This window comes from Nyctibius grandis, chromosome 2 (assembly GCF_013368605.1).
Source record: "Nyctibius grandis isolate bNycGra1 chromosome 2, bNycGra1.pri, whole genome shotgun sequence".
Taxonomy (NCBI): domain Eukaryota; kingdom Metazoa; phylum Chordata; class Aves; order Nyctibiiformes; family Nyctibiidae; genus Nyctibius; species Nyctibius grandis.
In genome coordinates, this window is record NC_090659.1 from 101,663,562 (window position 1) to 101,685,310 (window position 21,749).

General features: G+C 39.7%; 1 protein-coding gene across 3 annotated transcripts in view; it reads right to left on the minus strand.

Annotated features, from left to right (window-relative positions):
* Positions 1 to 689: 689 nt before the first annotated feature.
* PDS5B (PDS5 cohesin associated factor B) overlaps positions 690 to 21,749 on the minus strand; it is a 128,987-nt gene continuing 107,927 nt past the window's right edge. Inside the window, exons 30-35 of one of the 3 annotated variants that reach the window (XM_068422769.1) lie at positions 19,082 to 19,227; positions 17,111 to 17,210; positions 7,903 to 8,345; positions 7,710 to 7,811; positions 4,572 to 4,713; positions 690 to 3,744 (exon numbers count right to left, since the gene is read on the minus strand). In XM_068422769.1, coding sequence (XP_068278870.1) covers positions 3,709 to 3,744; positions 4,572 to 4,713; positions 7,710 to 7,811; positions 7,903 to 8,345; positions 17,111 to 17,210; positions 19,082 to 19,227 — 969 coding nt within the window. In that variant the 3' untranslated portion in view covers positions 690 to 3,708. Of the gene's footprint in view, positions 3,745 to 4,571; positions 4,714 to 7,709; positions 7,812 to 7,902; positions 8,346 to 17,104; positions 17,211 to 19,081; positions 19,228 to 21,749 lie in introns of all 3 variants that reach the window. The other 2 variants (XM_068422760.1, XM_068422779.1) reach the window with 2 other exon arrangements.

Below are 21,749 nucleotides of genomic sequence, written 5' to 3' on the forward strand. Positions count from 1 at the left end.
GGACAGAGGGCCTTGGTCAGGTGAATTTTATCATTTTGGTCCCCATAGAGCCATGAGACTAGCGGCATGGCCATCTAGAATTCATCTTAATCATCTGTTTGTAGACAGGCTGCCTTGGACAAACAGACAGTATACCTGACTGTATTTCTTTAAAAAATTCTTCATAAAATATGTACTGCACCTACCTTGATGAAGTAGAGATGTATCAATCTCTACAATACATATATATAAAAATATGTATATATTTAAAACACAAATTTTAAAAATATTTCCATCCATAAACTCAGAATTTGCTATGTCTGGGGTATACAGTTTTAAGATACATATATGTTCTTTCCATTACATGCCCTGTGTGCACAAGTGTCAGAATATTCAAGCGTATCAGCGTACTTGGTTTTGTACTTGTACTTGCATAGGACCAATGCATTTGAGAACTAACCCCACAGAACCACAGGGATGTAAACTTGCAGGATCCAAAACCTATTGTGTGTGTTCACAAAAGCAGACTTTGATGATCTGTCAAAACCTACATGGACAAAAAATAGCCAGACAACTGCACACACCCCTCTATGTGAAGTTTGGTGGTGGTTTTTTTTTTAGAATATCAGATGACAAATGCTATGCTAGAATGAAGTATTTAATCTTCAAGTCTAAGTTTTTGCAAGTTACTCACAAATTGAGCATAATCATTTTCAGTGGAAATGTCTTTAATATGAATGCTTTTTTATAAATTCTAACGTTTTTGTTCACATAGATCAAAATGTCAAAACAGCAAATGTCAAAATATTTGCAAAAGGGTTCAATTTTGCTAGAAAATAAAGTCAGTTGGCAGAGTCAAGTATAGTTAATACAGGATTCTAGATTATGCTGGGTGGAAGAGGTGTACTCACACTAGAACTCTCAAGCAATTTCATGTTTCCTTCCTATTAGTGGATTAGCTAGCTCTAAATTTTAATTATCTCAGTTGGTGACAAGTAAAATATCCCATGCTTCTGGAATCAGAGTGAATTATTCTTAAACACTAGCATCAAGATTACAATCACTGTTTGCATTTTACATATGAACTACAGATCACTGAAAGTTTCCTGTTGCACTGCAGCAAGAAAAGGAAATGTAACACAAATAAGCTTAATTTGCTGCAAAGTACAGCAAGATACTTCGGTAATCTCATAAAAATTTCATACTGGAACTTGTTACAGTGAGTTCAATTTGATTTTTTAATGTAATACAGTACAGTTTTATAAACTTAACATTATCATTGCAGAAGAGCATGCTAACTGAATGTTAGCAATTTATCTTTTATACATAATTATACTCTACTGTAGCTACTGTATGCAGATCTCCAAATGTTAGTACATAAAATATTCATTTTCTTTATATGAGATGAGAATGAACTTAGAAGAGGTTTGAATATAAGAATATTTGCTGTGCCTATTTCTCAAGAAATAATGAATTACACATTATAACCCAAGAACTCAACATTTAAATTGCAAAACTATAGTTGAAATTTACATTAAACTGATCATAATGTGCATCAATATTTGATGAAGTTTAACCTAACCATGTTTATGCACATAAAGACTCAAGAGTCTGCAGCAGTTTCAGCATCAGTTTTTCTTATTTTTGTATAAAATGGACTTAAAGGTACATCTTCCATAAATGTTTTCAGTGCAATTCGTCAAAGAGGAAAATATAAAGCTAGCTTTCAATCATTTTATACCGTAAAAAAAACCCAACAACTTCCATTTGCATTGCTGAAGCAGAAGTAAGCCAGTTCCGTTGTGCCAACTATTTCAAAGTCAATTCTAATCAACCATAATTGCCTTTTTAGGCATTTCCCCCATATCTATAGGTATAAATGTTGAAAAGCTGAATACTGGAGGGGGGGGGAGAAGTTAAGATGAGGCAGATTAATCCAATTATAATACCTTTCTCCATTGGTAATAATAAAAAAACACATAATGAAAAAATTCTAAAGTGATCTTATAGTCTGGAAATCAGTAAATCTGTATTTTAGTATTATTCTTTTCTCTAATCTTTACAGGCCACCTTGCAACTATTTATTGATGGATTAAATGAAAATGCTCCATTATTCAATGAGATAAAATTTTCCTAAGTTAGAAACTGATTTTTTCACATGTTGCCAGCTGTAGGGAACCAGAGGGAGAACAGCACCTGAAATGATATGTGCTTGGCTAAGCATAGTGTAGTAACCTATACATTTTGGTTCAAAGACACAGTTTGTAAACTGTAAAACAGCATACAGGATACTGCTTTAAGTATTTTGTTTCTTTTTTTTTTTTTTTCAGATTATACCTAAAAAAACCCAAAAAAACAACCTCTCTATGGTAGCACAAAATAAAAATGGAGCTTCATTCAAATCTTGAATACCTTGACTGCAATAATCAACAGCTGGTTAATTCAACAAAAACTTAGTTCTTCATACCAAAAAAATTTGGCTCAAAAAACAAAAACAAAAAACAAAACAAAACAAAAAGGTACAATAAACTCTCAATAAAAGGTTCTCTCATGAGGCAACCTACCATATACTACTGCTAGATACGAGTTTCCAAAAAAACATTACATCCCATTTTCAGCACATTTTTCATAAACATGCAACTTCACTATAAAATACAAAACACTTGGCTCTCAAGAACAGCTTTATAAAGACACACTGCATCAATAAAATTTTTCTTTGTGATTAACTTTACATTGTAATAAGAACTGTATTTTCACTAATGTTTATATATCAGATTTCATATTATAATGTAGTAATAATTTGCTCTTTGTGAACATCATGTTCAGAAGGAAATATCTATACACATTAACATACTAGACTATTAAAAACTCAGTTACAGAATTTTATTGATACAGTAGATTAATAAAAACCGATAGGGGAAGATAAAATGGGTAGGGTATTCAGTACATTATTTAATAACACACTTTTAAAATTAAAATATTTTAAATCCTTTTTGAATTTTCAATGCCACTAGAAGTCCAGAAAAGTCTGGCATCAATACTGAGGTGTAAAACAAGTCAAACAACTTCTTTCACAATTTGCATCTCTTGTATTATTCTACCCAACATTGTTCAACTGTAAAAGAAAGTAATTTAGCACCTCTGATGACAGGTAGGTGCCTAAAGGTAAACACTAGGTTAGATTCATGAAGGAAACAAAGACCGTTTTTCTTTTCTTCTTCTTCTCAACAAACAGTGGCAGAAGAAAGCGGCACTATTTGTTCGACTGATTTTTTCTTTCACAGTTAAATGTCAACAAGAGTACAAATACGAACACTGACAGATATTGCTTGAGATCAATTTTCAACAAACTGTTCTTTTTTTAAATCAATAGATCCAATAAACAGCGGGGTACTGTCAGTTTAAAGCCGCAGGTAAAAGCTATACAAGCACTTTAGAAGTCAGAAACATTTAAAAAAGAACTATTTACAGTTTTCTTCTTTAGTTCATATGTCTACAAAGCCAGCGCACATTACACTTCACAAAAATCCACAGTTAATGATATCAACATGTGTGTGGCTAAAGCTTGTGACCTAGGGACTGCAAATGCAGGGGCAGTAAAAGTAAAATAGGTTTTGTCTTTTTTTCAGCAACCCCATTTGTGCACTAACAGCTTCATTCAGTCTCAAGCTTTATATTAAAAGCATTCTTCAAAGCTTTCACCTGGAAGGCTGGTAACTACATGCTCACTCATCGCCTTTCCCTTTTGGAAGTTCTACGACGGACCTGTTTGGAGAAAAAGTATTTTAAAAGTTTTTACAGAAAAGTTTTGAAAAATTTGAGAATAAATATATTTTATATTGGAAAAAAACGCTTACTCTCACAATAATGTTCGAGTAACTGTATACAGTGTCATTCAGTACTCATTTTATCAGAGGTGCAAGTCTCAGTCAATGACCAGGACATAACTGATGTTACTGAGCCTGCGTCCTTCAAGTATCCAAAAATAATCTAATTTCCTTTTTCAGAGTTTTCATACACTCAGATACTCCATCATCAGATGTGTCCAAAAGTGTGAAGACATTCACAGTTACATTTTTAGTATTACTACTAATATTACTAACATAGTTGTATGAAATAAATATAAAAATAAACTTATTTTAACATATTTGCATATGCTGGTAAGAAGAAGAAATTGGTTTAGGATTCTGCTCCAAGATTCCATACTTATTTTCCAGTATGATTCATTTTGTGTTCCTGTTTTGTATAAAGAAACATTTTTCACTATTATAATCTAGCTGAGAAGAATGGGCATGAGTTACCTGGAAAATAATTCCCATGAGGTACTACACAACTCAGGCAGACAGCAAACAAAAGCTATACAGACCAGAAAACTTAAGATGCGTGACAAAACCTGACATTTTCTAAGAAATGCAGTTTCTCTAGGAAACTGCAGTGCAGTGCCACTACCCAACAGTGGCAGCTGACAACTACTTCATTCATTTTCAAGGAGGAAGATTAAGTTCTAAGAACAGCAGAAGTCATTCTCTGACCGTTAATACACAGAGGACACCACAAAGACTCACGAAGAAAATCTCAGGCATTTCTCTTACATTAATTGTGGAAACTTCCTCTTCTTCCATTACTTCTTCCTGGGGAATGTCATCACTGACAGGTGAACTGCTCTGAAACACATCCATCTCTTCACTAGATTCATTCTCTTTACTGGCTGCTTGTTTGGAACGTCCCGCACGGCTACAATCACAATAAAAATAAAGATCAGTTTCACAGTATGTGGGTCTGCACATGTATAAACTGTATGAAAGCAAAGATTCTACTTCACAAGAATAGCAGCCTTAAAATTTCATGTTATATAATATTTCTACCTTATATACCTAATTCATCCATACATGGAATAGAAGTGGAACTAGGAGGCTGGACCACAGCATTTGAAAACCAAATTCTTTTAGAATAGAGGGCTAGTGGAACAATTTTTGCATCTATAGACAACACAGATTTTTCTCTGCAGTGCCAGAATACAGGCCAAAGAAGGTTTACACAACAGTAACCAGTGAACAGGAAAAGCCAAACAGCCAGAGACTGAATACTTGTGGGGTTTTTTTTTTCATTCTATTAATTTCCATGAATAGATCTACTCTATTCCATAGTTTATACACAACAAAGTTTGAATAACCGCATCTACATTTTTACAGACCTAGAAGAATCCATATTGCTATTTATGAAATTAACACTATAATGAACCTAAATGCAAATCTTCCAAGCTAGCTCATGCTAAGATCTAGGGATAATCAGGATAACAATACCTTAATCGGGATAATCAAGAACAATCAGACAACAGTATCTTAAATTGTCTTTGTTAGTCATGGGAGCTGAACCACAAGCAAAAACCACCCATTTGCTTAAGATGAGAACTAGTCCCCTCCATGCCTTAAAAAAAAAAAAAAAAGCCAACTAGATATGTATCCAGAACTACACAGCTACACCCACATTACCATTTTGGTTTAGGTCATTAGCACAGTTCAGAATCAAACCACTGAATCATCCCACTTACTACAGATGCAATCTTGGTGCACCCAAACTAGGTGACTTTTTGGATGAAATTATACCAGAAACTGTTTCAGGCAGACAACACACACACTTCAGTCCCCAGTGGGGGCATACAGATCCAAAACAACTGTCTTCTGACAGCATCAAACCACACATGTGGTGGGAATTTTCAGTCCTGAGAACCACACTAAAATCTGTACAAAATAAAATCTCTGAATTGCATACAGTAATTATAGTATAGTGGGGGTTTCAGCACCAACCAACCAACATGACATCCTTTGAGAAACAATACAAATTAGCCCAACTCAAGCCTTCCAGGACTGACAGAAGCAACAGAATTGAAAAGGAAACAGAAGAATTATTCACAAGCTAGGTTCGTCTTTTCACATATTACAAAAATAAGCCAGTTTATACATGCTAATTGGTAACCCAATTAGCTATCTGAAATAGGTTATACACTACCACCTCATAGGTTAAATCCCAAATTCTTATGCCAAATCCGTCCCCAAGAAGCCCATAAAACTTTAAGCATTTGGATGAAATATATTCTGTCTTGTGGTACACAGAGTCTATGAGCTCTCTTCAGTTAAAACTGCTGTACATATGTATGTAGAAAAGGGAGAAAGGTCTGACTACAATGCATTTTGAAGACTAATTACTGCAGTCTCACCTTTTGCTTGCAGATTTGGATAAAGGACAGTCAAAATTTGGGTAGTCTGATCACAAAAAACACATTATTTTTTTTTGGATGAAATCTAGAACAGACCCAACAACTGAACCCTGAAACAACTTACTTGGGCTCCTCATGCCAGGTACAATGTACGTACACATAAACGAGAGCTATGCCTCTTACTCATCATGTGTACTGACACAGTTTACTTTCTGTTTAAAACGGAGTAAAGAAACACACTGAGTTCACTGATTTCACTGAGAAGTCAATCAGAAGCTACTAAGTATTTACTGAAGTGCATCTTTGACAAATGCCACGTAGCATATCACCCAACAAGAACTTGTTGGCATGTCTTCTCTGCATGGCAGTAGCAGTTTCCAACTCTTGTTCCACTGCACACATAGCAGTGACACTTCTGTAGTAACCAAGACAGCGTTGGGACCTGTGTTTCTGGTTACAGAGTAAAGGGGCAGGAGATGTCTGACCTGAGGTAGGGAAACAGAACACTGGAAAGGCTGGGATATTGTGTGTGCAAAATGCCAGACATGTGATCCGGTGTGAAACTAGGATTTGAATTGAGGGTACAAGCTTATCCAGGCAAAGGTCTCCAGTATGGAAGATGTCCAAGGACATTACATGTCCATTTAATGTACAAATTGGTACATTAAACTGCCAGAGGAAGATCAACATGATGCTAACGAAGCCCAGAAGCTGGAAAAACAACAGAGTAATACAAAATGCCAGACTGAAGATGTGCGTAAGTAGTGCCCTGAGGAAGTTATCACCAGGTTCTGGAAAAGTATCCTGCAAATCTGCTCCATGAGCTGCAGTTTGATACCAGTGGACAAGTCAGTCCTGTCCACTTGTACACCTCTGCTTTACATATATTGCATATACAATATATAGAAAAGGTAGACACACCTGTAGTTTCCTACAGTAGGCACAAGAACATGAAGCTAGCCACAGAGTTTACCTTTATTTTGGAGCTTAATACACCTCACAATTTTCAAGAGCTAATATCCTTTATAGATTGTAGCACATTTTATTAATTTGGAAATGATTCAAGTGGATAATAAGAAGGCCACAAATTAGAAAGTAAGTGAACATTAACTTAAGGAGAACCAGAATAAACTTAGTTTTTCACAATACTGTTTCACCACAGTAACAATTTGATTCTTCCTCCCTATCCAAAACAAACAGGAGAATTTTCGCTCCTTGAAGTCCTAATAAAGCCCTATCTTCAAGGCCCTCATGTGCTTGATTGACTTTTCTCCTAGAAGAGCAAAGCTATGAATATACTGCCTGAGCACATTAAACTTACTCATAGCCTCTTGCTCTCATTTGAGACGCTCTAGGAAAAGCAGCTAGACAACATTTTAGAAATAACAACAATTTATTTTCTTAACTGTCAATTAAAGTATTCTGAAATATTTTCAGTAAATGATTGTTTGGGGGCACAGACGAAATTTTTAATTTTCACTAAACACAAATTTAGAAAATATTCACCACTTACACTTTTTTTTGCTGTGATGGTGGTGTTTTTGATCGCGTTCCTCGTCTTTTCTGTGGCGTAGACTGTGCTGATTCAACTGTACTAGTTTCAGATGGTTCTGCTCTGTTTTGAGGAAGACCCAAATTGCAAAGTATCAAATTATAACTGATGTCCAAGGAGAAAAAAGATGCAGCTTACAAGAAGACAGACTTACCTTTGTGGTGTTCTTTTCGGTGTCCTATTTTGCCTGCCTTTTGGTTTTTGTTCAATGTTTTCAGTTTGCCTTTCTTCCTCCTCCTCCTCCTCTTCTGCTGCAGCTGCTGGCGTTTGTTTTTTTTTGCTCCGTTTTGATGACTTTGCTACTGGTTCTTCCTTTGGTGTGCCCCCGTTATTTGCTTTGGGAGGGCGTCCTCTTCTCCCTTTCTTTGGTGGACTGTTCTGTTCATCCTCACTTTCTATTACATCTTCTTTTAGCCTTTTTTCCTCTTGCCATTGTGCTTCATCAGATTCTGAAACAACTGGAGGTCTCTTCCTTCCTCGTTGACTACCTCTGAGTTTCTGCTCTTGACCCAGTTTATTCAGATCATCTATGCTTAGTTTCTCTTCTGAATCTGTGATAGCTGCTTTCTTCCTTCCTCTAGGCTTCTCGATCTCTGACTGAAAAGGCAAGATTACATCTTTAAATTAAAAAATTAAACCACCATATTAAACTGTCACGTATGCAAAAGCTACGGAATCTCCCCCCAGCAAGACAAAGAGTGTTCAAGTTACACAAGTTGTCTACTAAGATTGTCTATACTATCCATTTCAGAAACCTTTGCAAAAGTACAAACACATACATACATATAAAATGCCAAATAAGAGAGAAAGATTATTTCAAAGGTGAGCAGTTAAAACACTGAAGTGTGTAAAGTCTTCCTCATTTGCATCCTCAGCTGTGGCAAACACAATTGGCTAGAACATCCACAACTGCACTTTTATCAATGGGAAAATACAAAGATACAGAGGGTGGAAATTGTCAACTTGTGGCTTCCACTCTACTGTGAGCTGCAGGGTGCTTATGCCTGGTTCCCATGCTGCCAGTGGCAAGGCACTAACACAGAAGATGGTAGATGACCTGAATTTATAATTGAAGAATAGAAGCACAGGAATTAACGGTAGCTGCCAAAGCACTGCTGTCTGACCTGCACTAAGACTCAACATTTGCTCTGTGCAGCAAAAAAAAAAAGCCACCCAACCCTTAAAAGCATCACAGAATGGTCTGGATTGGAAGGGACCTCTAAAGATCACCTAGTCCAAGACTCCTGCTATGGGCAGGGACATCTTCCAGTAGATCAGGTTCCTGAAAGCCACATCCAACCCGACTTTGAACATTTCCAATGATGGGGCACCCACAACTTCTCTGGGCAACCTGTTCCAGTGTCCTATCACCCTCACTGTAAAAAACTTCTTCCTTATGTCCAATCTAAATCTACCCTCTTTCAGTCTAAAACCGTTGTCCCTTATCCTGTTGCTACAGGCCTTGGTGAAAAGTCTGTCCCCATCTTTCTTATAAGCCCCCTTTGTATATTGAAAGACCGCAATAAGGTCTCCCCAGAGCTTTATCTTCTCCAGGCTGAATAACCCCAACTCTCTCAGTCTTTCTTCATACGAGAGGTGTTCCAGCCCTCTGACCACTTCTTGTGGCCCTCCTCTGGACCTGCTCTAACAGCTCCATGTCTGTCTTGTAATGGGGATGTCACAGCTGAATACAGTACTCTAGGTGGGGTCTCGTGAGACCAGAGTAGTAGGGGAGAGTCACCTCCCTTGACCTGCTGGCCACACTTCTTTTGATGAAGCCCAGTATATGGCTGGCGTTCTGGGCTGCGAGTGCACATTGCCAGCCCATGTCCAATTGTTCATCCACCGGTGTCCCCAAGCCCTTCATGGCAGGGCTGCTCTCAATCCCTTCATCCCCCAGTCCCTGTTGATACTGGGGATTGAACTGAGTCAGCTACAGGACCTTGCATTTGGCCTTGTTGAACTTCATGAGGTTCACATGGGCCCACTCCACACACAAACCTGCGGGGCTGGATGGGATCCACACAAGGGTACTGAGAGAGCTGGCAGAAGTGCTCACCAAGCCCCTTTCCATCATTTATCACCAGTCCTGGCTAACCGGCGAGGTCCCAGGTGACAGGAAATTAGCGAATGTGACGCCCATCTACAAGAAGGGCCGAAAGGAGGATCCGGGGAACTACAGGCCTGTCAGTCTGACCTCAGTGCTGGGGAAGGTTATGGAGCAGATCATCTTGAGTGCCATCACGCAGCATATACAGGACAACCAGGTGATCAGGCCCAGTCAACATGCGTTTATGAAAGGCAGGTCCTGCTTGACTAACCTGATCTCCTTTTGTGACAAGATGACCCACTTACTGGATGAGGGAAAGGCTGTAGATGTTGACTATCTGGACTTTGACACAGTCTTCCACAGCATTCTCCTGGAGAAACTGACTGCTCATGGCCTGGATGGGCATACGCTTTGCTGGGTAAAAAGCTGGCTGGATGGCCAGGCCCAAAGAGTTGTGGTGAAGGGAGTTAAATCCAGTTGGCGCCGTTCACAAGTGGTGTTCCCCAAGGCTCAGTACTGGGGCCAGTTCTGTTCAATATCTTTATCAATGATCTGGACGAGGGGATCGAGTGCACCCTCAGTAAGTTCGCAGATGACACCAAGCTGGGCGGGAGTGATGATCTGCTTGAGGGTAGGAAGGCTCTGCGGAGGGATCTGGACAGGCTGGATCGATGGGCCAAGGCCAACGGTATGAGGTTCAACAAGGCTAAGTGTCAGGTCCTGCACTTGGGTCACAACAACCCCATGCACCACTACAGGCTTGGGGAAGAGTGGCTGGAAAGCTGCCCGGTGGAAAAGGACCTGAGGGTGTTGATCGATGGCCAGCTGAATATGAGCCAGCAGTGTGCCCAGGTGGCCGAGAAGGCCAACAGCATCCTGGCTTGTATCAGAAATAGTGTGGCCAGCAGAATAGGGAAGTGATCGTCCCTCTGTACTTGGCACGGGTGAGGCCGCACCTCTAATACTGTATTAAGTTTTGGGCCCCTCACTAGAAGAAAGACACTGAGGTGCTGGAGCGAGTCCAAAGAAGGGCAACAAAGCTGGTGAAGGGTCTAGAGCACAAGTGTTATGAGAAGCAGCTGAGGGAACTGGGGTTGTTTAGTCTGGAGAAAAGAGGCTGAGGGGAGACCTTGTTGCTGTCTACAAGTACCTGAAAGGAGGTTGTAGTGAGGAGGGTGTTAGTCTCTTCTTCCAGGTAACGAGCGACAGGACGTGAGGAAATGGCCTCAAGTTTTGCAAGGGGAGGTTTAGATTGGATATTCAGGAAAACTTTATTCACTGAAAGGGTTGTCAAGCACTGGAACAGGCTGCCCAGGAAAGCGGTGGAGTCACCATCCCTGGAGGTATTTAAAAGACGTGTAGATGTGGAGTTTAGGGACATGGTTTAGTGGTGGACTTGGCAGTGTTAGGTTAATGGTTGGACTTGATGACCTTAAAGGTCTTTTCCAACCTAAACAATTCTATGATTCTCCACCTCTCCATGCTCTAGTTCTCTAAAGTGCACAGTAAAGAGCCATAAAAAGTGCAAAGATTTCAATAAGCAGCTATTAGGGCCAGAAGGATTGCCCCAACCAACCCCTACGCCTGGAGGGGAAAAAATTTACCCACCTACCATTTCATGGGGACCACGACTATTTCATTTTGGACCATGAAATGGTCCAGAAGTTCAAATATTTACAGTATTTCATAGTTTCATACCCATGTTTATTTCAAACTAACATTACTGTATTTCAACACACACAAACACTCATTTATTAGTATTTGCCACACTGCAATTTAATCTACATAATAACAGTTATGCCACTTAAAATCAGACTGAATGTTTTTTTTTCCCCTTCACATCTCCCTTGTGACATAATATAGAAGTCAGCTTACAAATGTATGTCTCCACTTCAGCCATAAACCCTGGTCAAGAAAAGCAGAAAGAAAAGCTAAAAAGGACATGATGAAAAAAAGGAAAAGAAAATCGAAGGACAAAGAATTACACTAGAAGAAAATAAGAAAAATATCTGAACAATGATGACATCTCCTGCCAGTTCATGACGTCAGGGACAAAACTGTTGATCTCATCAATGACATCCTCATTACTCCCTGTTGTGTTTGCTTTTGCAGTCATTGTGCACATCTGTCACTGCAGCTGCTTTTACCAGGTAAGTAGCTGTAGCCAAGTTTCAAAGTAAAGTTTCTCCCTCCGGTTAAACAGTGTCTCACGACCTTAGAACCAACATGTTACTCTATGATGTATCTGTATAAGTATCCTGAATAGTGACATCTTTAAAACATTGACTTTTTGGTCCCCTAAAAATCTGCTTCTCTGTTGATGCTTGCTATAATCTGCTCCTCAGCTCCAAAAAAACAAAAATGAGTTCTGAATCGATAACCTTAAGCAGCTTGCTTACATAGTCAAAGTGAAATACAAATGCCCTCAAAAGTACTTGAAATACTAAACTGTATTTGCTTTATCACATAGCTTGGGTGGTTACTAATTCAACCTAATGCTTCTAAACATGAATTGCATGCCAGCAGCTGTTTGGACTCTCACACTTTCCAAGGTTTACAGCTGAAGTGACATATCAGTACAGGAAGCATAAGAAGTGGGTTTTTTTTGACAAGAGATTCCTGATTTTTCTGGTTTTGTTATAAGCCGGTTTGCTTTTCCCACAAGATGTCGCAGTGTAAGATGGTTGTTTGCACTTCGAGACATGCAAAAATTCAGGACGTTTTTACTAGTCAGTAGCTTACATCCCAAGCAACCTAGAAAAAAATGCAACAGACTGACATAATGGGAGAATAGAAAAATATCAGAGACAGGAAAAAAAAAAAAGCAGCAGTGACATCAGATATAGGACATCCTTAATGTATTCTAGAAAATCCAATTGTAACAAATCTGATCTTGTTTGTATTATTTTTTCATGCCTATCCCAAATACTACAAAATTTAGACTGCCAACTGTTATTAAGGCAGAAAGAACTGAAATCTACTATGTGAAATTATAATTATTTGAACTGCTCTTAGAATTACAATACAATTATAATTTTCTTTGGTGGTTTATTTTTCTGTATTCTGATACAGGTGTAAATACTGCTTGAAAGAACATTTAGCCTCTATAATTTCATTAACATATTAAAGCACTATATCTGAGTGAGAGTCCAAATAATTTTTTATATCCTCATTAGGAACAGCTAGCATTACTGATCTACAGAAATACATAAATCTATCAGTAAGAATTAGAATCATAGAATCGTTTTGGTTGGAAAGGACCTTTAAGATCATCGAGTCTAACCATTAACGCTACACTACCAAGTCAACCACTAAATAATGTCCTTAAGCACCATGTCTACTCATCTTTTAAATACCTCCTGGGCAGCCTGTTCCAATGCTTGACAAACCTTTCAGTGAAGAAATTTTTCCTGATATCCAATCTAAACCTCCCCTGGCGCAACTTGATGCCATTTCCCCTCGTCCTATCGTTTGTTACCTGGGAGAAGAGACCAACACCCATCTCGCTACAACCTCCTTTCAGGTACTCGTAGACAGCAATGTCTTCTCCCAGGCAACTAGCGATAGGACAAGAGGACATAGCCTCAAGCTGTGCCAGGGGAGGTTCAGGTTGGACATTAGGAAGAATTTCTTTTCAGAAAGGGTCATTAGACATTGGAACGGGCTGCACAGGGAGGTGGTGGAGTCACCATCTCTGGATGTGTTTAAGAAAAGACTGGACATGGCACTTACTGCCATGGTCTAGTTGACATGGTGGTGTCAGGGCAGCGGCTGGACTCGATGATCCCAGAGGTCTCTTCCAACCTGATTGATTCTGTGATTCTGTCTCCCCCGAGCCTCCTTTTCTCCAGACTAAACAACCCCAGTTCCCTCAGCTGTTCCTCATAAGACTTGTGCTCTAGACCCTTCACCAGCTTTGTTGCCCTTCTTTGGACTCGCTCCAGCACCTCAGTGTCTTTCTTCTAGTGAGGGGCCCAAAACTTAATACAGTATTAGAGGTGCGGCCTCACCCGTGCCAAGTACAGAGGGACGATCACTTCCCTATTCTGCTGGCCACACTATTTCTGATACAAGCCAGGATGCTGTTGGCCTTCTCGGCCACCTGGGCACACTGCTGGCTCATATTCAGCTGGCCATCGATCAACACCCTCAGGTCCTTTTCCACCAGGCAGCTTTCCAGCCACTCTTCCCCAAGCCTGTAGTGGTGCATGGGGTTGTTGTGACCCAAGTGCAGGACCTGACACTTAGCCTTGTTGAACCTCATACCGTTGGCCTTGGCCCATCGATCCAGCCTGTCCAGATCCCTCCGCAGAGCCTTCCTACCCTCAAGCAGATCATCACTCCCACCCAACTTGGTGTCATCTGCGAACTTACTGAGGGTGCACTCGATCCCCTCGTCCAGATCATTGATAAAGATATTGAACAGAACTGGCCCCAGTACTGAGCCTTGGGGAACACCACTTGTGAACGGCGCCAACTGGATTTAACTCCCTTCACCACAATTCTCTGGGCCTGGCCATCCAGCCAGCTTTTTACCCAGCAAAGCGTATGCCCATCCAGGCCATGAGCAGTCAGTTTCTCCAGGAGAATGCTGTGGAAGACTGTGTCAAAGTCCAGATAGTCAACATCTACAGCCTTTCCCTCATCCAGTAAGTGGGTCATCTTGTCACAAAAGGAGATCAGGTTAGTCAAGCAGGACCTGCCTTTCATAAACGCATGTTGACTGGGCCTGATCACCTGGTTGTCCTGTATATGCTGCGTGATGGCACTCAAGATGATCTGCTCCATAACCTTCCCCAGCACTGAGGTCAGACTGACAGGCCTGTAGTTCCCCGGATCCTCCTTTCGGCCCTTCTTGTAGATGGGCGTCACATTCGCTAATTTCCTGTCACCTGGGACCTCGCCGGTTAGCCAGGACTGGTGATAAATGATGGAAAGGGGCTTGGTGAGCACTTCTGCCAGCTCTCTCAGTACCCTTGTGTGGATCCCATCTGGCCCCATAGACTTGTGCTTGTTTAAGTGGCGCAGCAGATTGCTAACCATTTCCCCATGGATTATGGGGGTCTGGCAGCGCGGGAAAGGGCTGTGCAGCTGTGAGGGGAGGTCGCTGCCCATTCCACGGCGGGTGGACGGTCAAGGAGTCCCAGGAATGAGGCAGTGTCTTATCGCACAGGGAGAGTCATGTGTAGCATACATGTGTATAGCATGGCCAGCAGGTCGAGGGAGGTGATTCTGCCCCTCTACTCCACTCTCATGACACCCCACCTGCAGTACTGCGTCTAGCTCTGGGGCTGCAACATAAGAAGGACATGGAGCTGTTGGAGCAAGTCCAGAGGAGGGCCACGAAGATGATGAGAGGGCTGGAGCACCTCACCTATGGAGAGAGGCTGAGAGAGTTGGGGTTGTTCAGCCTGGAGAGAAGAGGGCTCTGGGGAGACCTTCTAGCAGCCTTCCAGTACCTGAAGGGGGCCTACAGGAAAGCTGGAGAGGAACTTTTTATAGGGGCAAGTGGTGAGAGGGCGAGGGGGGATGGTTTTGAACTGAGGGAGGGTAGATTTAGATTAGATATTAGGAAGAAATCCTTTCCTGTGAGGGTGGTGGGACACTGGAACAGGTTGCCCAGAGAAGTTGTAGATGCCCCCTCCCTGGCAGCGTTCAAGGCCAGGTTGGATGGGGCTTTGAGCAACCTGGTCTGGTGGAGGGTGTCCCTGCCCATGGCAGGGGAATGTTGGAGTTGGATGATCTTTAAGGTCCCTTCCAACCCAAACCGTTCTATGATTCTATGACTGTTCCCCGTCCCTGTCCTCCAGCTCACGAGGCTGGGTACCTGGAGAACAACTTGTCTTACTACTAAAGACTGAGGCAAAGAAGGCATTAAGCACCCCAGCCTTTTCCTCATCCTTTGTTACTATGTTTCCTCCTGCATCCAGTAAAGGATGGAGATTCTCCTTGTCCTGCTCTTGTGGCTAATGTATTTGTAGAAACATCTTTTATTGCCTGTTACAGCTGTGGCTAGGTTAAGTTCTAGCTGGGCGTTAGTAAGGACAAGGCTACCACTTTAAAAGGCCTGCCACTCTCAAAGGCCTTGGTTAGCAGTCATTCACTAAAACCTCTCTCTGAGACAGACACACAGGTCATTTCTCCTGAATGATCCCAACACTGTAAAAGAGCATAGCAGTGACACTATTCTGCTACACTTTGGGGTTCACTATTGTCACAGAACAGTTTGTTTGTCTAACAGTATAGGCAATGGGTTTGTTAATCATTGAGACTATTTTACATCATAGTGGATTGCATTTGTCTATAAGTATCAGTTAGCTAGCTCACTCTGCCCTAAAAGCCTGTTGAGGACCACATTACACACAGACAGCTTTAAAATCATGCTGCAACTTCTACTTGTGATACATAGCATTCAAATCAAGCATTTTCCTGCCTTCACTCCAGTACAAGTTGCATGCAAGAAAACAGAATCAATATGGCTGCTCAGAGAACTCTTCCTTGAACTTCTAATTCCAATGTCAAATCACGATGCCCTCTTGGTTATTCTGGCTAACCAGAGAACAAACACTTGCTATTCCTTACAGCTGTTGAAAGGAAAACACGTCTGTCTGGAAAAGGAGAACATGCCTTAGCACCAGTGATGAGACAGTATGAAAAAAAAGGTGAGAATTATGATGCATCAATGCTGTAATTAGGTATTATCACTTTGCCAGCTACAAGCAAGAAACCACGTATGATACAGACTTTTACAAATTCAGAAGGCAATCCAAAATCTCAGACAGGTTAAACCGCTCTGCCAAAACTCCAGTATAGTTGCTCATTCTCAAACTAATCCAATTAATTCTTCCAAAGCTATATTTCAAGTAAAAAATCTCTACTGTATATTGGGGAGCAGAAGTCCAAGGAAGCTATCAACTTGAACAACGTCCCAAATGCTTCATCAACAAATCCTGAGAATGAGACAAATTGTGGACTAATTCTCATCAACCTAGCTCTAGCACAATCTACCCCGTCAATATTACCGATATCCTGCAAATCATAACTGGCAATCTTGAAAGCTTACAGGAGTTGACAGTATGAGGTAAAGGTAATGTAACGTACACATGAAAAACAGGCAAACTGAACCTTTTCTTCATTGTATTTTCATATCCAACTCTAAACATATTTTCCAGTACTTTACAACATCAATTCAGTTTCATGTTTCAGCATATTTTCTTGAATGATCTCAAGTACCACCACATTAATTTTTATTTTAAAGTCCTGGTGACTTAAAATGAAACATCTGCAATGCAACCAAACAGCTCACCCTTACAAGATCAGAGTCGTCCCTTTTGTCAGTTTTCTTCCCTGGTAAGGGTGAAGACAGGGTGAATTCTTCATTTTCACTGTGGTCCATTTCAGTACTGTCAAGCCTAGAATGAATAAACATTTATTCTCCTCATTATTATAATACAGTGGGCAATCATTAAAAAAATTATTAAGAACAACAATCTTCAGAAGAAATCTATTCCTAAATCATGAACAATCTGGCAGAAAGAACCTTTCACTATGGCTACTATAGCCAGCACATATCACGAGCCAGAACATGTAAGTCTCGGGACAAAAGTGACACTCATAAGCCAAGCAGAATTTTCTTTCTTCACTAGGAAAGATAAGCAGCTTTTTGCAACAGAAGAGCCTTACTGAGTTTTAAGAGATCTGTGCGTTTGTATATATTTACATACATTTTCATATACCAATTAAAGATCCCCAAAGACAGACAGCCAAAGCACGCACACTTTCCTATGGTGAGGTTTAGGCAATAAAACAGCAGACCGAAATTTCAGAGACTAGTTCATCCCTCAGCTTTCTGTTATTTAGGGCAGCAATTTCATTTTTATTTCCGTTTCTACATACGTAAATGTGGGCAATAATATCTCCTGCATATGTAAAACACAGACACGCAGATAAAAGGGTTTTTTAATGAAAAGAAATACGCTGTGCAATGAAATGAAAAGTGGTATTCAAATACACAAACTCTTAACTCTCTGGCCCGGGCACTGCATAGACTGAGAAAGACATTCTCACTCCTACAGGTATAAAATCTGTAATAACTGTGATGTAATCGAAAGCTCATTTTTTTATACATTGCCTTAACAGATGCAAGCTTGCTGGTATACATTCAGTCAGACTGAACTGGAAATACCATGCATACTGAATCATTACCATCACTTCTAGAGGACTTTTCTTCTTTGGTATCTTCACTCAAAACACTAATCAGTTTAACTCAGGTGAACTAGGGAGATCATGAAGATGACAGAACACGTTAGGCTGCGAGTGCAGCATTTTTTTAAATGAACTGGATGTAGAACAGTATTGGTCTCAGATTCATGTCACTGGATATAGAGAAGAATCTGAATTCCAACCTGTCTTTAGCCAATACTGTATTTCGGCATGCGAACCTGCGTGACTTGTAAGAAATAAGCCTTTCTGTGGACTTTCCATGGAATTGAGAAATATTTCTAGTACAACACTGCAATACATTTAAAATCAATATTATATATTAAATAATCACAGAAGTACCACATGAGAAGTCTTATTTCCAAACATAAGATTTCCTCACAGTCTTGAAGTGAGAAAATATGAATAGAGTGGGCTATGAAATCTCTAAATGTCTGTGAAAAAAATTAATGATAATGTAACTTTCAGTTAAAAAAACGAACATAAGAAGATACAGTAGCTGATGAATAACCTAAAAGATTGACACAAAATAAGCTATATTTTTTTAAAGACAGGTAACTAGATGACATATGTAGCATTACAGTACATTCCCCTCTCCATCACAGAAGGAATCTAAAATCCAAAAACATTTATCTGCAAAGTCCAGCAAAGTGCAGGACAAATTCATAGAGGAGGAAGTCATGCGAGATCACTGCAATGGCCTACCAGTCCTCACTGTCTATGATGTAAAGTTAACATTACAGCAGGCCACAAGGTTCCTAGGAACTGCAGATGTAGGTATACACACACATGTGTATATACATACATCATGTGTGTGTGTGTGTTTTTATATATATATATATATATATATAAACATTTTTTTTAAGATTTTTTTTTAAAAGCAAATTTATTTCTGGGGTTAGAAAGCCAAATTCATGGTTTCAGTTATACCAATGTGGTACTATAACCTTACTTCAAAATAAGATAATAGAATTCTGTTTCTCACTTAGAAAACATTATAGAAATATTCAAAGTTTCCATTACAAATACACGAAATATCTAAGCTCCTTTGTTGTCTACCAACCTCCCTTTGATCCTTCCTGGAGAGCTTGGATTTGAACTGCTGCTGGCATTGCTTACAGTTTCCATTCGTGAAGATTTGGATTGAGACTGCTTGCCTGCTGACGAAAGAGGCTTATTAACTGCTCCAAGAACATTGGCTGCTTTGGGCTGAAACCAAAAATATATTTCCTTTATTTTAAGCTACATGTTCAGATATTGTTAACATGTACTATGCTTTAAATATTTACAGATTTCACTTTCTGCAATCAATATCTTAATTCCAACAAGAACTGATAAACATTTTCATATGAAAGTTACAACAGACACCAGAAGGAAGCTGACAAAGCTGTTATCAAATAGCTGGCTGCCACCAAAAATGGTGTTCTCTCTACCCTTATATTCTGTCCTCTTCTCATTGGCAGTACTGGGTGTTCACCTGACCTTGCAGTAAGCCACTTCAGCACTTTTTGTGCAGTTTGCTTTCTGCTGATCTAGCTGCCTGAACCAGCTCACCATTTGGATCAGATAAGCATCTGTACTGGCAAAACAGAAATAGCAGCAGGACAGCCCTTTCAGCAAAGAAGCCATTAAACTGGCTTAGCTGTAATGGCAAACCACACCAGTTTCAACTGGGAATGAATGAGAATCTCAAAAATCAAATACTGTGGAGAAGATTCTTATACTTCATGCAGAGATTTGAAAATGTTAGGCTTTTAATAGATGCCAAAATTTCCAGACACTGGTGAGCTTCAGGTTATTAATTTAAGTGGATTGTCTTTCAGCCATGCCAAATACCTTCAGCTCATACTAACTTTAGAGAGAGTTGAAAGAGTTCAATTACTCCTAAAGAGAATGCACCTTTATGCCAAACACCCACGTACAAAAGTGTTGAATTAAAGACCATTACCCACATTTCTCATTATCTAGGATGTTCCATCTTCTATTTCTATATTAGATTCTAGCTATGTCTAAAATTAGTGACAGCTAAAAAAGAAGTTCAACATGCATGTCATAGCAGCTTTGAGTGTTCCTTTTTCAGAGATATGCACCATGGATGTGCTGGTTATATTTTTATAGCCGCAGGGAATTTTACGCTTACACCAAAGATTCACTCTGCACTGAGCACAAAAAACCAGCGTATCCTTTCCAAAAATAGACCTTGGAGAACAAAATCCAGTTTAAGAATTTACATCTATTAGTTTAGAACTTAACATTAATCAATAAGCGAATACAGAAAGAGCTCAAAAGCAGAGAGATGTTCAAATTCACATCGGACTGGACTTCCTACTAAGTAGGGACTAACATTAACAGGGCCTACACTAACAGCTCCTCCCTTACCACAGAACCTACATGCAAAGCCTTGCTGCTCTCAGATACACTGTTCCCTGCTTATATCCACCCCACTAACATCCACTCAAGCTAGTCTTCCATTCCCAAAAATACTACTCCCTCTCTATTGGTTGGTCTACCAACTCTCACTTCGCATTGCTCTCATCATGATGAAGCAAGCGAAAATTTTTGGTGGTCAAATACACCACTGCTGTTTGTTATAAAATTTCAAAACAACAAAAAAGGAGCTAGCGTACCTGGCACTAGAAATTTAAAGTAATATGAAAGCTACCTTAGGATTCAAAAGAATTTCAATTAGGATATATGAGAGATATGGAGCTATTGGAGAGATTCCAGCAAAGGGCCACTAAGATGAAGGAGGGACTCTAGCATTTCTCATATGAGGAAAGTCCTGGAAAGTGGGGGCTTTGGACTAGATGACCTCCAGAGGTCCCTTCCAACCTCAAACGTTCCACGATTCTGTGATTTTTCACGATAGCATAAACCATGTTTCTTGTTTAATAATGTCACAGTACACTTAATATAAGTTTGGGACAAACTAGCAAGAATGTTTTATGTCAAGAACTGGAGGAGAAAACTTTATATTGACTACTGATCAGAAACTGGAAAACACACAACTTCCTTTTAAAAACTTTTGTGTCTTCAGTAAGAAGCAAATCTCTAGTACGTAGAGTTCAAATACTCCAATGCACAATATAGTTATGATATAATCCAATCAATAAATGTTGGCTTTCAACTGCTAATCAAAAAGATGCTCCTGTACATCTGCATTTTTTCCTAACTTGCATTCCTCCTCTATTAGTAAGTTACTAGCTCACAAGTAATGCTTCATTAGCAATGTTCCGGGTAATGAAGAAGCTGAACTTTTATTTCTTTTGCAAGGTAGAGAATGAATGTTCTCCTGTAATCTAGAACAGGACACATTAATCCAGATGAAAACCACAATTGGTCTTTTCCTTTATTAGATTTTAATTTTATTCTAAAGAGTACCTGGGTTTACTTTAGTGAAGAAAGAACACTGCCATTCAATACAATGCATATTTAGAAAGAACAAATTAATATAACCACAGAACAGTCAGTTATCTTGTAAGATACTGTAAAATGGTATTCAGCTTTGCCAAAGATTAATTTATGTGACTTTAAAAATAATTTGTATTCGATTTTTCCATAGCTGCCACTTCATATGCAATATTGTAGTCTTCTGCAGAAGAAAAAGTTAACCATTTTGCTAACTTGTCAAATATTACAGGTGTGGGGTTTTTTTGACTCTCTCTTTTCGAAGACAACAGGCTTTGCCTACTATTACCACAACCCAGCAGAGACAGTAGCAGTTTTCTCTT